The sequence below is a fragment of the Macaca nemestrina genome, chromosome 2 (assembly GCF_043159975.1).
Source record: "Macaca nemestrina isolate mMacNem1 chromosome 2, mMacNem.hap1, whole genome shotgun sequence".
In the NCBI taxonomy this organism is placed as follows: domain Eukaryota; kingdom Metazoa; phylum Chordata; class Mammalia; order Primates; family Cercopithecidae; genus Macaca; species Macaca nemestrina.
Window position 1 is genome coordinate 34,031,448 of NC_092126.1, and position 23,909 is coordinate 34,055,356.

A 23,909-nucleotide genomic window follows, 5' to 3' on the forward strand; every position below is an offset into this window, starting at 1 on the left:
CACCCAGCTAATTTTTTTTTTTTTTTTTTTTTTTTTTTTTTTTGTATTTTTAGTACAGACGGGGTTTGACCATGTTAGCCAGGATGGTCTTGATCTCCTGACCTCGTGATCCACCCACCTCAGCCTCCCAAAGTGCTAGGATTACAGGTGTGAGCCACCGCACCCATCCTCAAAGAGGCTTTTCTTAATGAGCAAAAGTAGCCTCACAACCACCACCTATATTATCCCTAAACCCAAGGCAAGAGGGGTGCTCTGGGCCCTGTGCTGTAGACGGGTACCCTCCAGCCACATCCCTTCCCGTGAAGCAAGAAGTTCATGGAGCAAAGGGGACTTGCACACCCAGAGCTTGCATCTCCTCTACTAGGTCATGCCCTGTGCTGTGGCTTGAATGTGTCCCCTTCAAAATTCATGTGGAAACTTAATCTTCATTGAAGGAGTATTAAGAGATGTGATTTTGGGAAAGTGATTAAGTCATGAGGGCAGAGCCATAAGGAATGGATTAATACCTTTACAAAAGAGGCCTCAGAGAGATAATTGCCCCCTTTTACCCATCTAAGCTTTCTTCCCCTCCAGAGGACACAGCAAAAAAGTACCATCTTGGAAGCAGAGGGAGCAGCTCCCACTGGACAGCAAACCTGCTAGCACCTTGACCTTGGACCTTGGACTTCCCAGCCTCCAGAACTCTGAGAAATAAATTTCTCATATTTATAAATTACCTAGTCTGTAGTATTTTGTTTAAGCAGCACAAGCAAACTAAGATGCCTTGCTTACCTGGGATTCCACAAGTCTCTGCTCAAATGGCCCCAAGCCCATTTCTAGAGTCTGTGAGCCTCTGCCTTGGTTCCCTTTGTCTGTATTGTCAGTTTGCAGACCCTAAGCCCAAGGGTGGTCACACAGTGGCTGTTTGCAGAAGGTATGGATAAATATTAGACATAGGGGAGCAGTATCATATGTGTACAAGAACTTCCTCTCAGGCTGAGAAGCCAGGCTGAGAAGAGATGGGCACAGGCCGGGAGGCAGGGATCAGGGCCCCAAGGGCTGGCTTGAACAGCCCTTGCACATCCCAGTGCAGAACTCTGAGGAGTCTGAGAATCCTGAGTGCAAACTTGTTCTTCCATGTGTTGGAAAAGTTGATTTGTCAAGCTAAGAGGGTAGATCATACTTTATTAAACAGTTTGTTAGCTTGATTCACACTCTTTAATTATTTATACATATGTGGATCTCCATTTATACTCTTGCCGCCTCTTACAAATGTTAGCAGTAGGCCTGGCTTCCTTAGCATTTGAGTCAGTCCTGAAGATGGTGGTTCAAATTCCAGAGCCTGGTGGTAAAAAAAAAAAAAAAGAAAGAAAAAAAAAAGTGGGGGTCTGTGCCAAATCCGTTAGAAATATCTTTTCTGACACCCACCTTCTTGGGGATTCCAGACTTTCTTCTCAACAGTCCTGTTCTCTACTGTCTCTCTTATTTCCCTGTTTTTATTTTGTAGCACTGAAAAAAATCTAAAATTACCTTATTTGTTTATTTGTTTAATATGAGTTCTGTGAGGTCAGAGGCTTGTGGCTACATCTGCCCCACATGGCACATACTAAGTGCTCATTTAAAATGTGCTTATAGCCAGGCATGATGCCTCATGCCTGTAATTCTAGTGCTTTGGGGGGCCAACACAAGAAGATTGCTTGAGGCTAGGAGTTTGAGACCAGCCTGGGAAACATAGCAAGACACCTTGTCACTACAAATTTTTGTTTAAATGAGCTGGGTTGTGGTGGTGCATTCCTGTAGTCCCAGCTATTCTACTGGCTGAGGTGGGAGGATCACTTAAGCCTGGGAGGTCGAGGTTGCAGCTATGATCGTACCACTGCACTCCAGCCAGGGTGACAGAGCAAGACTCTGTCTCTAAAAATAATATAAATAAATAAAGAGATCATTGCTGAATGTGTCATTGACAGGAATATTGTTTTAAAAAATTTGCCGAATGAATGACTTAGGTGCTATTTTGTGCCAGGACTGTGCAGGGTACAAAGATAACTGAGAAAGGTCCTCTGCCTTCATGGGTCTTCAAGCCTAGTGGGGGAGCAATCTTGAAAACCAGTCTTCTCCTTTTAGTTTTACACTTCTGACATCATTAATGACTCTGGAAACAAAAATATGTATGTAGCCATTATTGTAGCACTTCTGGGCAGACAAACAATTTCCAAGGTAAATAAGCTCCAGGGAAAGGGAAACATACTTTCCGTTAGTTTCTCTAAAGGGTTAGGGATAAGAGAGCTTTTAAACTTGATGACCCATGAGAATGGTGGAAAGTGTTTTTTCTCTCTCTCCCTGAAGATACATTGCTTGTTTTTCTAGGAGTGGGGTAACATGTTAAACGTTTTCTGCTGTTAGGCTAAAATACTGTTTAGAACAGGAGGCTAAAATCTCCTTAGCTGCTGCTTCTGCCTTATTTAACTTACATGGCAGACGGTGGCATCTGTTGAACAACACTGTGTTGGCTGCTTACCTCCTCCAAGGATCTGAGGGCCTCTGGAGTCGTCCTTCTCAGAGGACTCCGTGGGCAGCAGGGCAGCTGGGGCTTCCAGCAGCTCTGGGCAGACTTCAGTTTCACTCCAGATGGCCTGGGTGTGCAAAGTGTGAAAGAAGACAGGCAGAAACACTGTCCCTTCTGCACAGAATTCCTTTTTAAAAATTAGGGCTTGTTTCTAGTCACCCAGAAATATAAGAGGTCATCTTTTATCTACAGATGATTGTGCAGGCCCCATAAAGCCAATTCATTTGCAATAATGATGAATATGTCATAAGAAATACTGAAAACTACTTGTTTGGAGTTTTATCTTGAAAAACAGCAGCTAAAACCCATAAAAGTGATTTTAGAGTTTATAAAATTAGGCTATAATTTTACTATTAAATTCTATTTAATTTACTATTAAATTCCTAGCTATTCTTAGAATACTAGGGATACATACATTTTTTAATAAAATTGTATGACATCACCATATTCCTTCCTATTTGACTTTCAAGACATCTACTTATTCATCCAACAAATATTTATTGAGTACTTACTATGCACTAAGCACTGTTCTAGGCAGTGGGATCAGTCAAAAAAATATTTTTCATGTTCTCATGGACCTTATATTCTAATGGGTGATTAATAAATCATAAAATATTAGGGAAAAGCAGATCATGGTGGAAAGTAGCAAGTACTAAGAAGAAAATACAAAAGCAGAGCTGGTGAATATGTAGTACAGAATATTGGTAAAGATTACAGTTTAAAAAGGGTGGTCAGAATATGTTCTCTGAGAAGATGACATGAGGGAAAAGATTTGAAGATGATGAGGAGAGAAACATATGGATATGCAGAGAAAGAGCATTCTAGTCAGAGGGAACATCAAAACATCAATGCAAATGTCCCAGAGCAGGATGTGCCTAATGTGTTCAAAGAAGAGCAGGAAGCCAGTGCAGCTGGAATGGAGCGAGTGAGGGGAGGAAGGTAGGCAATCTGGAGAGATGTGATTGGATATTATACAGCACTGGAAAGACCTTTAGTCTGAGATGAAGAGTCCAATAGAGTTTTGAGCAGAGAAGTGAAAGTAGGGCTTACCATGGCTGCGGAGTTGACAACAGACTGTAGAGTAGTGAGGGTGGAAGCAGGAAACTAATCGAGAGGCTACTGAAATAATCAGATGGGAGACAGAGTAGTAGTGGAAATGGTGAGAAGTGTTGGGATCCTAGTTACATCTTACAAGTGGAGCTGATTGGGCTTACTAATTGATCTGATTATGAAAGAAACTGGACTACTGGAATGTGAGAGAAAGAGAGGAATCAAAGATAACTCAGAGGTTTTTGATCTGAGCAGGAACTGACATAAACAGAAATGGGGAAGACTGAATAGTATTAAGATATTTTAGAGAGAAGAGCAGGAATTTGACGGGGCACAATAATTCTAAGATTATTAGACATCCTACTAGACATCCACACAGAAGTATCAAGTAGGTAATTGAATACATGAGTCTGGAGTTTAGGAGAGAAGTGACAAGTGCATATTTGAGAACCAACAGTTTAAGGGAAGATTTAAAGTCATGAAACTAGATGACCCACTTTGGGAGAGAATGTGGATAGAGGACAGAAGAAGTCTAGGGATCAGGGAGATATGGAGGAACAAGCATAGTCAAATCAGAGAAGATCATTTTGGGGGAAATATTGGAGGACCTTGTTAACTTTCTCAAAGTCTTCTTCCAATTTCCTAAAATTTAAATCATCCTATTTGAAGAGTCTGTCATCATTGTTACTGATTTTTCAGTTTTTTGGTAATTGACCTAATGCTCAGATCCTTTCTTATCAATGATAGCACAAGATTCCAACATGATTTCATCACGTAGTCCATTTTGTGTTGCTGTAACAGAACACCACAGTCTGAGTAATTTATAAAGAAAAGAAATTTGTTTCTCACAGTTCTGGAGGCTGGGAAGTCAAATATCAAGGTGCCAGCATCTGGTAAGGGCCATCTTGCTACATCATCCCATGGCAGAAGGCAGAAGAACAAGAGAGAGGGGAAAAGAGAGAAGGAAGAGGGGGGCAAAATCGTCCTTTTATCAGGAACCCACTCCTACAATAACTAAGCCACTCCCATAGTAACAGCATTAATCATTCATAAGGCAGAACCCTCAAGACCAAATTACTTCTTGAAGATCCCACCTCTTAACACTGCTGCAATGGGGATTAAGTTTCCAACCCGTGAACCTTGGGGGACACATTCACGCACCATGTGAAATCCTGCATCTGCAAGTTTTGTAATGCCATTTTAATGAAGTCAGTTTACTTTGCATTTGCTCTTTGTGTTTACCTTGTCACAGCTCACTGGTAACAGAACTCTTAGTGTGATGGACGGAGATAGAAACTAGCATTCAGCAAAGAGGCAGTTTTCAGGGTGGACTAATTTTATACACAACCATTTATCAGTAAATATTTTTAAGTTCTGATGCCCTAAACATCCTTGTAAATCTGGGGGCTTGAGTAATGAATATTAGATGATAATGACCTTCCGTGTATCCATTAAACCATTAGCAATGTCTCCAGTTTGTTGAGAATTAATAGATATTAAAAATCAGCTTAGAGATTGTTCCAGAAGTTAATGTCTTCATTTATAAAGGAAGATAGTGACTGGCCTGGAGAGTTGAGTGACTAGACCACACTGCTAGCTAGGAGCAAAGCCTGAATGAGAATCAATCTGAACTCCCCATGTAGTGCCAGTGCCATTTAGTGGTTATTATACTTAACATCTGTGCCTCAGTTTCTTCAACTGTAAAACAGGAGTTATATTGCATACCTCATATGATTGTGTAAATAACACATTAAAAAATAGATAATCAAGTGCTTGGCATAAATTTTTTCTTTTTTTTTTTTTTTTTTTTTTTTTGAGATGAAGTCATGCTCTGTCACCCAGGCTGGAGTGCAGTGGCACGATCTCAGCTCACTGCAGCCTCCACCTCCTGGGTTCAAGTGATTCTCCTGCCTCAGCCTCCCAAGTAGCTGGGACCACAGGCACACACCGCCATACCTGGCTTATTTTTGTATTTTTAGTAGAGACGGGGTTTCACCATATTGGCCAGGATGGTCTTGATCTCCTGACCTCATGATCTACCCGCCTCGGCCTCCCAAAGTGTTGGGATTACAAGCGTGAGCCACTGCACCCGGCTGTTTTTTGGTTTTTTTTTTAAATACCAAGTCTGGCAAGAATATGGAGCAACTAGAACTGTCATACACTGCTGGTGGGAATGCAAAATGGAACAGCCACTTTGGAAAACAGTTGAGTGGTTTATTCACACTTGATTTTCGCCAAAAGGCTGAGAAGCAATAAGCAGTTTCTTATAAAATTAAATATACACTTACCATACAATCCAGAAATTCCACTCCTAGGTATTTATCCAAGTCAAGTGAAAATATACGTCCACACAAAAACCTACATATGAATACATATAGCAACTTTATTCACAATCTTCAAAAACTGGGAACAACCCAAATATTGGCCAGCTATGAACAGATAAACCAACTGCAGCACACCCATACGGTGAAACACTCATCAGCAATAAAAGGAACAAATTATAATACATACAACAGTTTCAAAGATGCTGTGTTAAGTGAAAGTCACTATTTCTTAAAAAGCTACATTCTGAATGATTCCATTCATATGACATTCTGGAAGAGGCAAAACTGAAGGAACAGAAACAGGTCAGTCATCACCAAGGGGTGGAGGGTGGATTTGGTTACAAAAGGATATGAGGGAATTTTGGAGTGTGATGAAATTGCTCTGTATCTCAGTTGAGGTGTGAGTTAGATGACTGAATGAGTTTGTCAAAACTCATAGAGCTGTACACTCAAAATAAGAAATTTTGTTATATATAATTTTTTTATCAATTTAAAAAATATATACAAAAATAAGGCCGGGCGCGGTGGCTCAAGCCTGTAATCCCAGCACTTTGGGAGGCCGAGACGGGCAGATCACGAGGTCAGGAGATCGAGACCATCCTGGCTAACACGGTGAAACCCCGTCTCTACTACAAAAATACAAAAAAACTAGCCAGGCGAGGTGGCGGGCGCCTGTAGTCCCAGCTACTCGGGAGGCTGAGGCAGGAGAATGGCGTGAACCCGGGAGGCGGAGCTTGCAGTGAGCTGAGATCCGGCCACTGCACTCCAGCCTGGGCCACAGAGCGAGACTCCGTCTCAAAAAAATAAAAATAAAAAAAAATAAAATAAAATAAAAGAGGGAATTCCACAAAGATGAAATAAAAACAAAACGTTCCTGGTACTTAACATACTCTTAAAAAAACAGATTTTCTTCTATATTCCCCTCTCTCTGAGCAAGAACTACTCATGATTGAAAGCTCTTAAAAATAATTTGCTTACTCAGATACTATTTTTAAAAAGAGTGAAATTCATGACTCACAAAGTGTCTATTTTCTTCTGGCCTTCGAGTCATTTTTTACTTCATTTTGTCAACAAATAATTATTGATCACCTGTAAGCAAAGAATGTCTTCCTGAGCTCTCACTTATAATTGAATCTGAACATTTAGAGCTGAAAGAATCCTTAGAAATCATTTAGTCTACATTGCAGATGAAGTAACTGAGGCTCTGAAAAGTGAAAGTCCCTCACCCGGAAAGTTGGCAACAGAATCCCATCCAGCACTTAGAGTGTCTGACGAGGCTTCAGTCTTCTCACTGTGCTCAGCTTTGCAGCCCCTGACCCTTATCCTAGGAAGCTAACAGCTGCTTTGAGAAGTGATTTCTTCCGCTGTATGAATGTACCCTTCACTGGTGGGATTTATAAAGTGTGATGGTGGGGGTACAGGGAAATATTTGGGACAAAGCATTGTATTCTGAGCTTCTGGAAACTCACTTCACAAGCTGCTTCCCTTCCCTAGGAGGAGTCCTGTTTTTTATAGTACAACAGGAACAGATTGCATGGAAGAATCACTAGTAGGCACCTGGAAGTGGCAAGATCCTTCTCCTGTTACTATCAGGGCTTTGTTCTTACCCAAGAGAAGTGAGAACCTTCTTGAACTGGCGTAGGTGGAGCTCTCTAATAATGCCTCAAGATAATGAAAGACACTACTCCTGAAGTCATCCTTTAGGCTAATACATAAAAGGATGGATGACCAGAGGGTAAGAGCTGGTAAATCCCAAAGGCATGAGCAATGCAAATTGAGGGACATTCTAGCATCCAGATCATTGAAGGAAACTAAAGAGACATGACAAGTAAATGGAACTCATGATTATTTTGAATGCTTTGTTATAAGGCAGTGTTATTGGACAACTGGGGGAAATCTGAATGTTTCCATATACAAGATAAGAGAATCAGATCTATCAATATCAATTTGATTGACTGGTGATTTTGGTGGCAGGTCTGTGGTTATGTAGAAGTGTTTTTATTTGTAGAAAATATACACGAAGTATGAGTGGGGGACATTGGGGTAGCAACTTATTCTCAAAAGACTCAGGGACAAAAGAGTTCTTTATACTATTCCTGTAACGTTTCTGTTAGTATGGGATTGATTCAAAATTAAAATAATATTTAAAATGTGAGGACATTTTACATATTATCCTTATAAAACTAAGCAGCTATGGCTCTATTCTTTAGAACCCTTATGAGATAGAGATAAACAATTAGAGGGTACACAGCATAGTCTATAGTTGATGGGCAAATAAGTAGATGTGATAAAATGTATTTTTTTATAAATGAAAGGTAAGCACAGGAACAGGTAAGTAAAGGAATTTGGAGGATGAGAGACTGAGTTTGGAGGAAATGGGCAGGGGAGAGAGGAAGAGCTTTCTTGGTGTTTAATAGTTTTTCATCAGCAGGGGAGTCAGCCAAACACATATTTGGGATGTGACCCCAAACAGTTCAAATTTTAGAACATTAGGGAACCTTCCTTCAGGATTCCTGACTCCTGTGCCCAGGGAACATTATCCAGCCAATGAGCACTGTCCTGAGAGTCCTGAAACCTGGACTCTAGTCCCCTATTTGTCCCCAACTGCCAATTCAATCTTGGGCAAAACAACCTGTAAATGAAGTATTTGGACTAAAATGATGTTTGACGATCCCTAAAAAACTTAAAAGGCTTTTGATTCTTGAACAAAATGATAAAATTTAGAAAGGAAATACAGCATAGAAATAGAAAAAAATGAAAATATAAGTTCTTTTTATTTGAGATACCCAACTAAATAAAGGAATAGTTCCTGCCACCCCACGTCCCTCTCTTTGAAAAAGGGAACATAGGAACTCTCTTAATTTGAACAGCACAGAGAACACTGCCCTCCCTTCTCACATCTTAGATAACAGCAAGAGTCCTCTTAAATAGAATTTTCTATTTATGAATCCTAAAAATTCAAATGCATCATTGCAGAACTATTATAGTGTGTTTTCCAAATATCAGAATAAGTTTACATGGCAATATTCCAAGACGGGAACACCTATAGCTTTTTTGTCAGCCTAAAATGAGTTTGTTTATGGCATGACTGGTTTTGTTTTTGACCCATAATTTATTTAGAATGTATTATTTTAAAATTTACTCATATGTATAAATGTTTAATCTTTATTTTTACTACAGATTTCTAACCATTTTATTGTGGTCAGCCACTAGATTTTATGTGAAACCAATTATTCAGCATTCATTGATATTCAGCATTCATTGAAGCTTAAATTGTCTAGCACATGGTCAGTTTTCGTAAATGTTACATGAGAGCCTGGGAAGAATGTCTTGCTCTATGTGTATCTATTAAGTTCAGCTTATTAAGTATGTTATTCAGATATTTTCTATCATTACTAATATTTTGAATGCTTCACTTATCAATAACTGAGCAAGGTATATTAAAATCCAACATTGTAAGAATATATCTGACAGTTTCTTTTTATAGTGCTTTATGTATTTTGATTCTGTTTTATTAGATGCATGCTCATTTAGAATTTTTTTTCTTCTTTGTGAATTGAATTATTATGTAGTGACTTTCTTTATCTCTAATAATGCTTTTTTAATGTATTTTTATCATATTAATATGGCTACCCTAGATTTCTTTGGGTTATTATTTGCCTGGTAGCTTTGTGAAAAATTATTTTACTTTTAATCTTTCAATGCTCTCATGTTGTAGGTGTATTTCTTGTAACAACGCCTAGCTGGATTTTGTTTTTCAGTCAGTGAGTCTAGTCCATCTGCATTTACTATGATTATGAATGATGGTGGGTATTTAAGTCACAATTAAAATAATATTTTTAGAAATGGTTTTTGACAGTATATTAAACCAACGCTTGCACTCAGGATCATGCCTAGGGTGAACTGAGCAAGAGGGAAGTGCTGTTGACTGAAAGAGGCCTTCAAGGCACATGCTCCATCTGAGCAGGCTGCAGGCTATGGAAGCATCTATCAGTTCACCTGCCTGTTTCTGGAGAGAGAGCTGTTCTGTCTTTGCCCACCTGATTCAGAGACAGCCATTTGAAACACTACACATGGAGAACTTTAAACCTCTTTCTGTAAAATGTATCCTTAATGAAGATTCCCGATGCTTGTTAGCACCAAATGATGGTTGAAATGACAATATTAAAGGTAAAGTACATTGTACCATTCCATTCCTGCAGTGACTCATACATATTTGATGTGCAGAGATTTCTTATATTCCATAAAATCATTTTCAGGGTTTCCTTAAACTATGCCTGTGTTCTTTTAAGGCTTTCTGGTAAACCAGGTTTTCATGATTATTTCTAAGAAATTACATGTTTTTCACTCCCACTGTGTCACTAGTCTCCTGGTGTCTTTTTTTTCAAATTCATCCAGAGAAGTTAAAAAAACTAAAACAGTATCTTAACCAAGATAGAGCTACAAAATTGTTTGAGGCTTCCAGTTTAACAGAAATAGGATTGCTGTGCAATTCACCACTGAGGAAGCAACAATAACGTGCATGATAGTAAAATAATAGCTATCACGATAAGGGGTGTGTGTGTATATATGTATGCATGTATGTGTGTATATGAAATCCCCACTTAAATATAAGAAACCCAAGGCACAGAAAATTTAAGTATTTTACTCCATTCCAATGCTATAACAAAATGCTTCAGACTGGCCAATTTATAAACAACAGGAATTTTATGGTAAATGACTTTTACCTCAATTTTTAAAAAAGAATTTAAAAATTTATGTATACAAAGAAGTGATCGGGGAATTGGCCATATGAAAGTCATTGATACCATAGCAAGAGTAGTTTCAGGGAAAAAGAGAGGACCAAGACTCAAGAGGAGTGGATTGACAAAGAGTGTGCAGTAAAAAAGCAACAAATAAAACTCTTTCAAGAAGTTTTGTTGGGAATAGAGATCAAAGTGATGGGTTGAGAAGGGGATGAGCCTTGGGGGATGTGGAGATTAAAGGAGGTTTTATTGTTTAGGAAAAGATAGAGCAGGTCATGTGTGTACCCTGACAGGAAAGATCCAGTAGAGGTAGAAAGTGATTGTGAGGTAAAGAGAGAAGATGACTGCAGGAGGGAATGTCACTGTGATGGCGACAGAGGCCAGAATCCAGAGCACTCAGGTAGAGTTTTTTCTTTGATAGGAGCAGGGAGGATCCCTTAATTAGGCACAGAAGAGGAGGTCAAGTATATAGTTACTGATCCAAATAAGTGGGCAGTTTGAGTACTGGGAAAATGGAATGTTTACATGATTGTTTTGGTTTTCCATTTGAGAAAATAGGTAAGGCCATTGGCTGAGAACCAGGGTGACAGTCCAACCTTACATTCTCCTTCCACACTGCCCCGGCAGAGTATCTCTGTGAGGGCTTCACCTATGCAGCAGACTTCTGTCTGAACACTAGGCTTTTGCATACATCCTCTGAAACCTAGGCAGATGCTTCCAAGCCACTTTCATTCTTGCATTCTGTGCACCTGCAGGCTTAACACTATGTAGAAGCTGCCATAGCTTATGGCTGGCACCATCTGGAGCTCTGGCCTGAGCTGGGCCTCTTTGAACCAAGGCTGAAACCAGAGCAGCTGGGATGTGAGGAGCAGTGTCCTGAGGCTGTGCAGGGCAGTAGGTCCCTTAGCCTGGCTCCTGAACCCATTCTTCCCTCCTAGGCCTCTGGGCCTGTCATGAGAGGGGCTGCCATGAATATCATTGAAATGCTTTTAAAGCCTCTTCCTCATTGTCTGGATATTTACACTTGACCCACTTTTAGGTATGCAAGTATCTCCAGCAAGTGGTTGCTCCATAGCCTGCTTGAATTTCTCTCCCCCAAAAAAAGCTTTTTCTCTCTTTGTCATATCTAGGCTGCAGATTTTCCAAACTTTTATGCTCTTCTTCCCTTTTAAATATAAATTCCAAATTTCATCGTTTCTTTGCTCCAATATCTGAACATATGTTGTTAGAAGCAGCCAGGCCACATCTTGAAGGCTTTGCTGCTTAGACATTTCTTCCAACAGATACCCTCAATCATCACTTTGAAGTTCAAACTTCCACAGATCCCTAGGGCATGGACAGAATGCAACTAAGCTCTTTGCTAAGGCATAACACCTGTGACCTTTGCTCCAGTTCCCAATAAGTTCCTCATTTCCATCTGACACCTTGTCAGCCTGGACTTCACTGTTCATATCACTATCAGCACTATAAAACCTTATAAAAGGTTCTGGTCACAACCATTTAACCAGTCTCTAGGAAGTTCTAAACTTTTCCTCATCTTCCTGTCTTCTTCTGAGCTATCTGAATTCTTCCAATTTCTGCCCATTACCCAGGTTCCAAAGCTGCTTCCACATTTTCAGGAATCTTTATAGCAATACCCCTCTCCTTGGTATCAATTTTCTGTATTAGGCTATTGTTGCATTGCTATAAAGAAATATCTGAGACTGGGTAATTTATAAAGAAAGAGGTTTAATTGGCTCATGGTTTTCCAGCCTGTACAAGCATAGCACCAATATCTGCTTGGCTTCTGGGAAGACCTCAGGGAGCTTTGACTCATGGCAGAAGGGGAAGTGGGAGCAGGCATGTAACATAGCAGTAGCAAGACAGAGAGAGTGGGGAGGGGAGAGGTGCCACACTTTAGAATAACCAGATCTTGTGAGAATTCATTCCTTATCACAAGGACAGCACCAAGCCATGAGGGAACAGCTCTCCAGACCCAAACACCTCCCACCAGGCCCCACTCCCGACACTGGGGATTACAATTCAACATGAGATTTGTGCAGGGACAGGTATCCAAACTATATCAGTCCCTTATAATCCTTTTTTATTTCTGATGCATCTGATGTAATGTCTCCACTTTTATTTCTGTTTTGATTTATTATTTGTGTATTTTCTTTTTTTTCATAGTTAGTCTGGCTAGGGCTTTCTCAATCGTGTTTTGTTTTTCAAATGACCAACTCTTGGTTTGATTAATTTTTTTCTATGTTTTTTATTCCCTATTTGATTTATTTTTATTCTGATCTTTTGCAAAAATAAATTAATGGTACTATATAAAACTAAAAAGATTCTACACAGCAAAAGAAATAATTAACAAAGGAAAAGACAACCTACAGACTGGGAAAAAATATTTGCAAACCACGTATCTAATAAGTGGTTAATATCCAAAATTTATAAAAACTCTTACACCTTAACTGCAAAAAGCCAAATAACTCAGTTTTTAAAATGGGCAGAGGCGGTGGCTCAAGCCTGTAATTGCAGCACTTTGCTAGGCCAAGACGGGCGGATCACGAGGTCAAGAGATTGAGACCATCCTGGCTAACATGGTGAAACCTCATCTCTACTAAAAAATCCAAAAAACTAGCTAGGCGAGGTGGCGGGTGCCTGTAGTCCCAGCTACTCGGGAGGCTGAGGCAGGAGAATGGCGTGAACCCGGGAGGCGGAGCTTGCAGTGACCTGAGATCCAGCCACTGCACTCCAGCCTGGGCGACAGAGCGAGACTCCGTCTCAAAAAAAAAAAAAAGGGCAGAGGACCTGAACAGATATCTCTCCAAAGATGACATTAAAATGGCCAAAAGATATATGAAAAGGTGCTAAATGTCACTAATCATCAGAAAAATGCAAATTAAAACCCATGAAATACTACCTCACACCCCTGAGAATATCTGTTATCAAAAAGAAGAAATGACAAATGTTGGTGTGGAGAAAAGAGAACCCTAATATATACAGCTGGGGGACAGTAGACTGGTACAGGCACTATGGAAAACAATATAAAGGTTCCTAAAGAAATTAAAAATATAACTACCAATAACCCAGCAAATCCCTCTTCCCAAAGGAGAAGAAAATACCACTTCATCAGGATATCTGCCATGTTCATTGCAACATTGTTCACAATAGCCAAGATATGGAAACAACCTAAATATCTATCAATAGAGAAGTCATAAAGAAAGGGTGGCATAGATATACAATGGAATATTATTCAGCCTTATAAAAGGAGATCCTGTCATTTGCCACAACATGGAAAGACCTGGAGGACATTATGCTAAGTGAAAAACAGCCAGACACAGGAAGAAAAATATTGCATGACCTCACTTACATATGGAATATTAAAAAAAAAAAAAAAGAGTTCAAGTACACAGAGATAGAGAATGAAACAATGGTTACCTCAGGCAGGGTTGGTAGGGGAGAGGAAATGAGAGAATGTAGGTCAAAGGATACAAAACAGTAGATAGGTAGGATGGGCAAGTCTAGAGATCTCATGTGCAATATGAGGACTAAAATTAATAAAATTGTATTGTATTGGGAATTTTTGTTAAATAAGTAGATTTTAGCTGTTCTTGTCATTAAAAAGTAACTATGTGAGGTCATAGATATATTAATCTGCTTCACTATAGTAACCATTTTATTATCTATGTGTATCCCCAAACATCATGTTGTAAACCTCAAATATACACAATAAAATTTAAAAATAAAAAATAAAATATGTTTTAAAAGAATAAAGGCAAACATTTGAGATAGTCATTTGGGGAGGAAAATAAACATACTGGGGAGATACGGTAAGATCGTTGGGTAGTGCTGAGCACCATTGTGAATCAAGATTATCATCTTAAATGAGAGACTTGGTACATTTGGATGCTTTTCTCCGTAAATATTCTCTTGTTTGGGTACAGCCATGGAGTAGGTATATGACTGAGTTTAGCCATTAGGTCTTTGCCAAACAAAGGGAAAAGGGGTGGAAAAAGTCAAAGGTATTTGCAAGATAATGGTTGTGATGATGGGCCATGAAATATAACTGTGAGGAGGTGGGGAGTGAGTATATGAGGTTACAAAGGGAGTGAGTAATTATTATCATGGGGGTGGAGTCGAAGGAATGAAGGGCACCATGAAGTGGAAGATTGGCTGGTAAGTATGGTGGGAGGGCATAGAGGGGGTGGTTAGAGAGTAGGAGGCGTGAAATCAATTTCAGAGGTCATGTAGTCATTGGCACTGAGGAGGTCAATTGATATGATCATGGGAATGGGCAACTCAGGTAGGGTAAAAGAAATGACGGCTGAATGTGAGGCAGTTCAAAACCAGAGACAGCAAGGATACAGAAGTCAAGAATGATGACAAGAGTACAAGGTGGAAGAAAGAGAGTGGGCTAGTCACTGAAGTAATCAATGTATGAAGGGAATGACCAGGGTTTGGTACATGTCAGCAAAATAAACGCCTGATTTTGGGGGTAACTGAGGTGACTAGGGATGTCAGGCATGCTGGAATCAGTCCTGATAATCTCATGACAGAAGGTGGGAAACCTATTGTGGAGCGTAGGGCTGCTGGTTTCTCCAGCATCTGGTGTTTTAAGATCAGCATTTGAGTCCAAACTCCACCACACTAACTGTGGAGCTTCTGAAAGACTACTAAAAACCTACTTATTCTCATCTGTAAAATGAAGACAAATGTTTAATGAATTGCCTAGTTCACAAGGAGCATTTGATATAATGAATGCAAAAGCACTTTGCAAGCTCTAAAGGGCTATAGAAATGTTAGTTAAAATTAAAAATTTATGTCTTGCATTGTCATTACTAGCCTTTAAACCAGAGCTAGAAGAATTACTTATTCATCTCTTTATATGCCACAATACATAACACATATCCTATGATTTAGAGATTACAAGGTTGAATAACACTGAATAATAAAAGCTTATAAAATGAATGAGTCTATGACTAATGTCTCCAATGTTATTATCAACATTACCATCATTACTGTTAAGCATTAATGCTTCAAAAATTGTGAAAAAAGGCTGGGCGCGGTGGCTCACGCTTGTAATCCCAGCACTTTGGGAGGCCAAGGTGGGCAGATTACCTGAGGTCAGGAGTTCAAGACCAGCCTGGCCAACATGGTGAAATTCCGTCTCTACCAAAAATACAAAAATTAGCCGGGCATGGTGGCAGGCGCCTGTAATCCCAGCTACTCAGGAGGCTGAAGCAGAAGAATCACTTGAACCCGGGAGGTGGAGTTTGCAGTGAGCCGAGATCACGCCATTGCACTCCAGCCTGGGGGACCAGATTGAGACTTCATCTCAAAATAAATAAAAATAAAAAATTTTTTTAAAATTGTGAAAAAATACACATCCTGGTTTTTCTTTTTACCAAATGCATTGAAATGAAGAAAAAGAAGTATTTCTTCAAGTTAAAGTCACACATTTATACACTTTGACCTAATAATCTCATTCCCATAACATTTTTATCATTTAATCAAGCACAACATATATTTACTCTTTTCTCTGTTCTTCAGAGAAAAGTGCAGAAACCCTAAGTACGCACATAAATTTTTAGAGTGAACACACACATGTAATAGCCCAACTCCTAAAAATTTGATGTCATAAAATATTCCTCTAAAATGAAAAAGCCTAATGTCTGAAGATGAGATATTCATATTATGTTATAGTGAAAAGAAGCGAAAAAAGCTCATTGTTTGGTGAAGGGATAATGGAGTAAATATTAGCACATAAATTCAGTGGAACAATATGGGGCCATTAAGAACGACAACTGTGAAGAACCCAAAACTAAATCCACCAACTTGAATGCCCCTGAGTTAAGCGGGTAGAAGAACTATGAGAAGCAGCCTGGTATAAGGTGATAAAGCATAGGGGAGGTAGGTCAAAGATGGTCAGAAAATGCAGAGTACAGAGCGCTTGCAGGCCCCACATAAAGACATTCACATTAAAACATTTAAAAATAATGAAGATAAAACATGGTATTGTTGTGGGCCAAATTTTGCCCATAGGTCTTTAGTTTGTGACCCTTTCTGGAGATAGAGGAAAACAGTCAATGGTGAAATAAACACACTAGATATGGCAATGTGATTATAACATAAAGATTATGTTGACATAAGGACAAACACTGGAGGTGTGGAAAAAATGAATGTTGGCCTTGTTGGAAACTTGGCCAAATAACTTTGCCCCTTTTAAGCCTCAGTCTCTTCATATGTAAAATAGGGATTTAAAAAATCGCGTCCTTCGTAAAGCTGTTGTAAGGGTTAAGTGTGATTGTAAGGGCAAAGTGAGTAGAAAAGAGCCTGGCAAGTGGCAAATAAAACTATTCTCCCCCTCATTTTCCTCCTCCTCCTCCTCATTGTTATTTTGTTATTATTAACTATTTCAGGATTTTATATCCCACAATCCTGTTTCCCTTTGTTCTACTAACTCCAGCCACAATAGCTTTCTTGTTATTTTTCCAGTATGTTTTAGCCTTAGGGCCCAAATTCTCTAGCCCCTGGTATTTCTCTTACTTCCTAAGAGCTTTTGCTTAAATGATACTTCCTCAGAAGGATTTTCCTGCCTGCCTCATCCTGCTTTTTCTTCATTGCACTTAGAACCATCTGTTATCTTATGTGTATATGTGTTATATATACATACGTTTATATAAACACATATGTGTGTATATCTGTGTATTATATATATAGACACACACAAGGGCAGGACTTTGCCTAACTTGTTTACTGCTATATTCCCAGTTCCTTGAAGGGTACCTGGCACATAATAGACATTGAGGCATTATTTGTTGAATATTGTTAAATGTTTAAAAAAGGGCACAGTTTAGACATTGTGCCCTTCTTCCCCCTTTTATTCTAAATCCCAGAATGACAATGTTTGTAAAATCAATGATTTAAAAGCACATTTTCCTGCAGGTGATCTTAATACGTAACTCTTCATAATCTTTTGTAACTTTTTTGGCAGATCAGCCATGCAGAAGCTGGGGACAGAAGTATTTGAAGAGGTCTATAATTACCTCAAGAGAGCAAGGCATCAGAATGCTAGCGAAGCAGAGATCCGGGAGCGTTTGGAAAAAGTGGTGCCTCGAGCCAGCGACTGTTTTGAAGTGGACCAGCTCCTGTACTTTGAAGAGCAGTTGCTGATCACGATGGGAAAATAACCTACTCTCCAGAACCATCTCTAGGCAACAGTCAAAAAGAAGCAGGAGTTCAAGTGGACAAATGTATGTGAAAATTCATTTAACATAGAAGCTGAACTCTATTATGGGGAATGGATACAAAAGCAGAGCTCTCATATTGACTTTCAATTCCTCGTCAGAAGTACTGGCTTCTTTAGAGAGCGGTGAGCATGGCTGCCTGTGCTTGGAGTCATAAGTGTTATTTGGACTATACCCTGAGATAAGCTTGTAGATCAAGTTTGGCTCTCTTGTAAAGCATTTCTCTCACGTGCGCCCTCAGGGCTTCCAGCAGAATTAAGTCACCCTGACAATGACCTGGGAGAAGCCATGTGCTCTTCATCATTTTCAGCTGGAGGACAGAGCTCAGTGCCTGACTGCCTAGGGTCTCGTGGACTGTGAGCAGCCAGCCAGTGAAGGTCACTGGACCCTAGCCTACAACGTGCTGAGCTGCAGCCCAGAAGCCAGACATACCTGTCTTAGCTGACGTGTTTTTGGTCCACTTTTGCCCTTCCATGACTAACAAGGAAGAAATGTATGTATTTCATACACACACAAGGACCTGGATTAAAAATCCAAAGAGTGATTCTCTTCTATGATTTATTTCAAACTCATCCATAGATAATTCAAGATTTGTATTCAAAATAAACATAGTTTTCACAGTTACAAAATAAATCACCTATTTTATCTTTTCCTTATGTAAAACTTTCTTACTGAATGCAACATATCCATCCTTTGATAATTATTACTTAGAGCCAGTAATATTTGGTTAATTTGGTGCCTGTTGGGTACCAGTACTGTACTTAGTAGTTTAAGGGCCTTCATTGGATCTTTGCACTAACTCGACAGAGAGAGAGTGAAAGAGAGAGAAAGAGAGAGACAGAGAGACAGACAACAGAAAGAGAGATGCTCAGGTTAGGTAATTTGCTTAGGTTAGGTTAGGTAATTAACTCAGCTGCAAGAAGCAGAGTTGGCATTACCAACCAGGTCTGTCTCATTCCAGAATCCATACTCTTAACCACTGTCTATCAGAATTTTCAACCATGGAGCTACATTAGATTTGCTTGTGAAGCTTTTTAAACATAGACACATTTAAATATACTGTTAATGAAAAAATTATTCTGACACTTATTGAAATGGCAAAAAGACTGTACTCAGGACTATTTTGATAGGTATCAACAATATTGCAATATGGGAGAGGCACTGGGCTCAACTCTGAAGTTTCTTTGCTGAAGCAAAGAAAACTAGAGATTATTAGCCAATTAGCAGGATAGGAGCCTTGGCGGATGGAAAATTTCTAAGAGGAGTATTCAAAGGTTAGGGGTTGTATTCGTCTGTTTAGTGTTGCTATAAAAGAATACCAGAGACTGAGTAATTCATAAAGTAAGGAAGTTTATTTCGCTCACGGTTTTGTAGGCTGAGAAGTTCAAGGGCATGGCCCTGGCTTCTGGCGAAAGCTGGCGTGCTCCCTCACAACACGGCAGTGAAGGGGAAGTGGATGAGTACGAAGACAGGGAAACCTAAGGGGTGTCCTGGCATTATAACAGCCACACTTCCGGGAAATAATCGATTCCCACAAGAAGTAATCCAGCCTAGAGAGCAAGAACTCACTCACTACTCCGGATCTGTACCACAGCTATTTATGAGGGTGCTCCCCCATAACCCAAACATTTTCCACTAGGCCCCACTTCCCAACATCACCGCTTTGGGGATCAAATTTCAGTGTAAGTTTTGGAGGGGCAAATATTCAAACCATGGCAGGGAGACTCCTGCTAAACTGACTTAAGGCTCCCGCTGAAGGCAGGCAAGGGTCATCAGAGATTGAGGGCAGGTGATGAGGAATCTGATCAGATACTGAGGGTGATCAGCTATCAAATGTGGGGGATTCTCAATAAACTGAGTTTACCAGAATTCTTGCTAAAACTGGATTTGGCAGGCTGAAGACAGAGCCAAGAATGAGTCCTCATAAAAAGAGGGCTCAAAAGAGCCTGTCTAAAGTTTGGTCAAGGAGATAATCTTCATCAATACCCAGACCCACCCCACTCCCTTCTCTGGGAAGATAAGGGGCTAAAACATATCTATTGTTTCAGAACTAGATGGGTGAATTTGATGCCCACAGTACTGTTATTCACTTTTCTGCCTCCTGCTGATGTCTGAGGAAACTAAGAGAGGTTCTTTATCTTACTAACCTGTTATCAGTGGTGCTGTGCTTCCTGCATGATGCACTCCTTTAAACCAGTGATTCTCACATTTGAGCATGCATTTGAATCACCTGGAGTGCTTGCTGAAGCATAGATTGGTGAATTCCATCACCAGCGTTTCTGATTCAAGAGGTCAGGGTTTCTAACACATTTCCAAGTGGTGCCGGTGCCACTGGTACCACACAGAACCACTGTTTAAGACCTTTCTTTCTGTTGTCTCTCTTCTCCCCCTCCCTCTTTTTGGAACAGTGGTTTGGCTGCTCTTAATTGGGGGCTTAATTAATCTCACATATTGGAAGGTGGTATGAGGACTTCAAGGAAGGCTCCAAAGATTTCAAATACTTCACAGCAAGTATAAACAAGTAGTAATTGGGGTGGAGTGGTAGGGGAGTCAGTGTGAATAACTTGAGAGAACTTAATGGGCTTATTTTAAGGACAAAGGGGCATGGTCACTGTGCCCTAACGCTCTACCCTGTGGCTTCACTTCTATCCCTGCCCAGCGACCAAAGGAACCAACCAGGTGAACCCACAATTTCTCTAGTGCTCAAGGGTTGTGAACATCACTCTTCTGAGTTCCCACAATTCCCTTACACTATGGAGAGGTATTGGGGCTGCACAAATCTTCACTCTGCCTCTTCCCAAAGCTAACAATGCTCGTTCTCACCCTCCCTCCCTGCATACTAGAGAATGATTCCTGGCTGGGAGGCTGGCGGACAGGACCATGTATGTGCTCTCACAGCCCCTGTGTCTGCAGCAGGAAAAGCAGACCTCAAATACTGGCTTCTGGAGGTGGGATCGGAGACTTTTCAGAATTTGGAACTTGAGTGTGTTTCCCAAGTCAAAATCTAGGGCCCATGGTTGTTGCCATGGTAGAACACTGAAAATCAGGTTTGCCCTGGGAAACCTGCGATGATGGGGGCATGTGACCACACTGCTGCTGACAGCGGGCATGCAAATTGCCATCATGTTAACAGGGACGAGACCTCACCCCAGAAAATGCTCCCCAGAGCCCACATGCCCTTTTGTGACCAACCAGATTGCAAATATGACTGGAAGAGCAGGGACCATAATATTACCCCAGTTAATAAAAATTGCTGAATCTTCTTGTTAATGTTTTTCATAACATTAGAACAGAACAAAACTTGTGTGCTGGGTCCTAAGGGGAAATAGCTAGATTTTCAAATAGTCTCTTTCACAAACAGAGTCACATTCCTATACCTTGCATTTCAGAACATGGTTCTTAGAAGACAGGTCAGACTAAAAACAGCTTACTCTCCAGGGATTTGTGTTATGCACTTCATCAGGCTTAAAAGAAAAAAGAGCTAGGAAGAAATATCATTTTGCATCATAGCTCCATGCCTCTAAAGAGAAGCTCACTCAAATTTACTTTCATTTGGTTCACTGGGGTGGGAGTGGGGAACAAGATTTAACAGTACTTGAAGGTTAAATCTTTGACTTATCGTCATTGGGAAAATGCTTTCTCCTTCAGCTACACTCAATCTTAATTTTGAACCACTTCAAATTGTATTAATAACTATCCAACTGCAAGATGGTGGGGGAAATTGACTAAGGAGTTAAACTAGGAAGTTTCTTGCTATGAAACAGTTACTATGAGCAAATAAAGGGAACCTGCTAGCTTGCTGCTTTGTAAAAAATATATACATATATATTTCAAAAATGCCAATTGACCTTTCTGCTTTCTATTTATACAGAGGAAATGCCACCAGCTATTTTGGGTGATGCAGAGATAAAGCACACAAAGGAGAGTGCTGGAAGTTAATTATTTAATGTCTTTGGGGCTGAAGTTGGAGCAAAGCTCTAGGTATATTTTAAGAGTCCAGCCATCACAGTGGGCTCAGGGTAAAGGAGGTTGACAAATTAAGCAGTAGCTCAACAGGGGGAAATATACCACATTCCTCTTTCAAGAATGATGGGTTCACTAGTTAGTGTATCAGAAGGGAATGGGGCCAGGCCACTAAGGGGATAAACAGAAACAGGCAAACAGAAGGAGAAGGTGTGGGGCTGGGGGAAGGAGAGAGGCACAGCAGAGCAAAAAATGTTTTAAAGTACTTCTGCCACACCTGTGTAAGGAAAAAAATTGAACTTGATAGCAGATGACTTGGACTCCAGGCCTACTCTTACCATTTACTGTGTGATCTAAGGCAAAAAAAGTGATTTCCTCTGAATCTGTTTCCTACCTGTGTCTGAAGATTGCCGTAAAGAATAAATAATACAATAGGTTGAATCACATGAAATTGCCAATGCGATTCAGCCTAATGTGTTGAAGTGCTTTAAATGCCATAAAATGTTCTCAACTTTGAGGGAAAAAATCATTAAATGTATTGTCATCTTCCACCATTGGAGATTCATCCCTGAAGACTTCCTTAGGTTTCTATTATTACCATCCAAATGCACCCTGAAAGATAAACACTTTTAGCCATTTTCAGCTAGCACTTAACAAGAAATTAGCCGAGAGCCAGCTAAGAGCTGACAGAACCATGAGGAAGACAGCTCTGGAAGGGCAAGTCAGTGGACTCTCCAGACCAGCCTTGCTTCCTTTCAGTGCCTCAGCCCACTTTACAGTTCATGAATCTGCAACACCACAGTGTTCATCATCGCCAGAAATCTCAGGATGCTCAAGTTTTCCTTAACTTCAGAAGGAAGTTCAGAAATTTGGTTCAACAAATATACATTATAAAATTATATATTCACAAATATTCACTAGGAGTACCATAGTTATTAACATTTATAAAGAATTGAAAACATGACTCCAATAGGAATATTTTCTTTTTTATTTCATTTATTCATTTATTTTTGAGACAGAGTCTCACTCTGTCGCCCAGGCTAAAGTGAAGTGGTGCGATCTTGGCTCACCACAACCTCCGCCTCCCGGGTTCAAGCGATTCTCCTGCCTCAGCCTCCCGAGTAGCTGGGATTACAGGCACCTGCCACTACACCTAGCTAATATTTTTTGTACTTTTAGTAGAGACAGGGTTTCACCATGTTGGCCAGGCTGGTCTTGAACTCCTGACCTCAGGTGATCCGCCTGCCTCGGCCTCCCAAAGTGCTGGGATTACAGGCGCAAGCCACCCACGCCCGGCCCCAATAGGAATATTTTCAAAGTAGATTTTTAGGTTTAGTTCAGGAGACAATCTTTCAACAGCTAGAAACGTTCTTTTTTCTTCCCCAAATATTGGCTTTTCCCACTTTGATAGTTTGAATTTTTAATCCCAATTTAGCCCTCCCTATACCCCTGACCGTTGCCTTATAACTCTGTAGTTCTCAATATTTCCCCACTTCTTGACTCTTGAGTTTGGTCATGGAACTTGTTTTGGCTGAGGAATGGACTAAGGGGCTGGGAACGTGTCGGTGCACTTGGATATGTTCTCTTGCATCTCCCTCATCACCAGCCAGCCCGTCTATCATAGGAGGATGACAGAGGTGGAGCAGAGCCACCCCAGCCAGCCCACAGAGTGACACAGAGTCACCTCAGCCACTGCAGAGCAAAGCAGAGCTGCTCCAGGCTACGTACAAACTCCCGGGCAAGAGATACATATGTCCTGCTGCATGCTGTTCAGGATTTGTGGTTGGTGGTTATGTGGCATTATATGTCAATAAGCTAACCAACATGTCTTCCTTCTCCTGACATCACTCTCTTTATTCCTTCTCCAACACTTTTTTTTTTTTTTAATCAAATCCTTGGGATTTTTTTTTTTTTTTTTTTTAGGCATTGATTTTTATAAATCTGGAGGAAGTTTGTCTCCAACTAAATTATTCTGTGGCTTCTTAGAAAAAATACGGATACCCTTTTTCAAAATGGCCCAGGTGAGTCACAAACTCTGACTTTCCCGGCCTTC

The 23,909-nt window shown here is 40.2% G+C and overlaps 1 protein-coding gene and 1 long non-coding RNA gene across 13 annotated transcripts in view; one reads left to right on the forward strand and one right to left on the reverse strand.

The window, feature by feature from the left end:
* The window catches only part of LOC105490389 (NIMA related kinase 11), a 310,323-nt gene extending 291,778 nt beyond the window's left edge, over nt 1-18,545 (forward strand). For 7 of the 11 annotated variants that reach the window (XM_011755916.3, XM_011755920.3, XM_011755919.3 and 4 more), the window contains one exon: nt 17,641-18,545. In XM_011755916.3, coding sequence (XP_011754218.2) covers nt 17,641-17,836 — 196 coding nt within the window. In that variant the 3' untranslated portion in view covers nt 17,837-18,545. Of the gene's footprint in view, nt 1-573; nt 702-17,640 lie in introns of those variants that run through there. The other 4 variants (XR_011619681.1, XM_071090896.1, XM_011755922.3 and 1 more) reach the window with 3 other exon arrangements.
* Nucleotides 1,188-23,909, reverse strand: part of LOC139361869 (uncharacterized) — a 28,493-nt gene continuing 5,771 nt past the window's right edge. The window contains exons 2-4 of one of the 2 annotated variants that reach the window (XR_011619683.1): nt 4,445-4,503; nt 2,498-2,612; nt 1,188-1,321 (exon numbers count right to left, since the gene is read on the reverse strand). This is a non-coding gene — a long non-coding RNA (uncharacterized lncRNA). Of the gene's footprint in view, nt 1,322-2,497; nt 2,613-4,444; nt 4,504-17,692; nt 17,834-23,909 lie in introns of those variants that run through there. The other variant, XR_011619684.1, reaches the window with a different exon arrangement.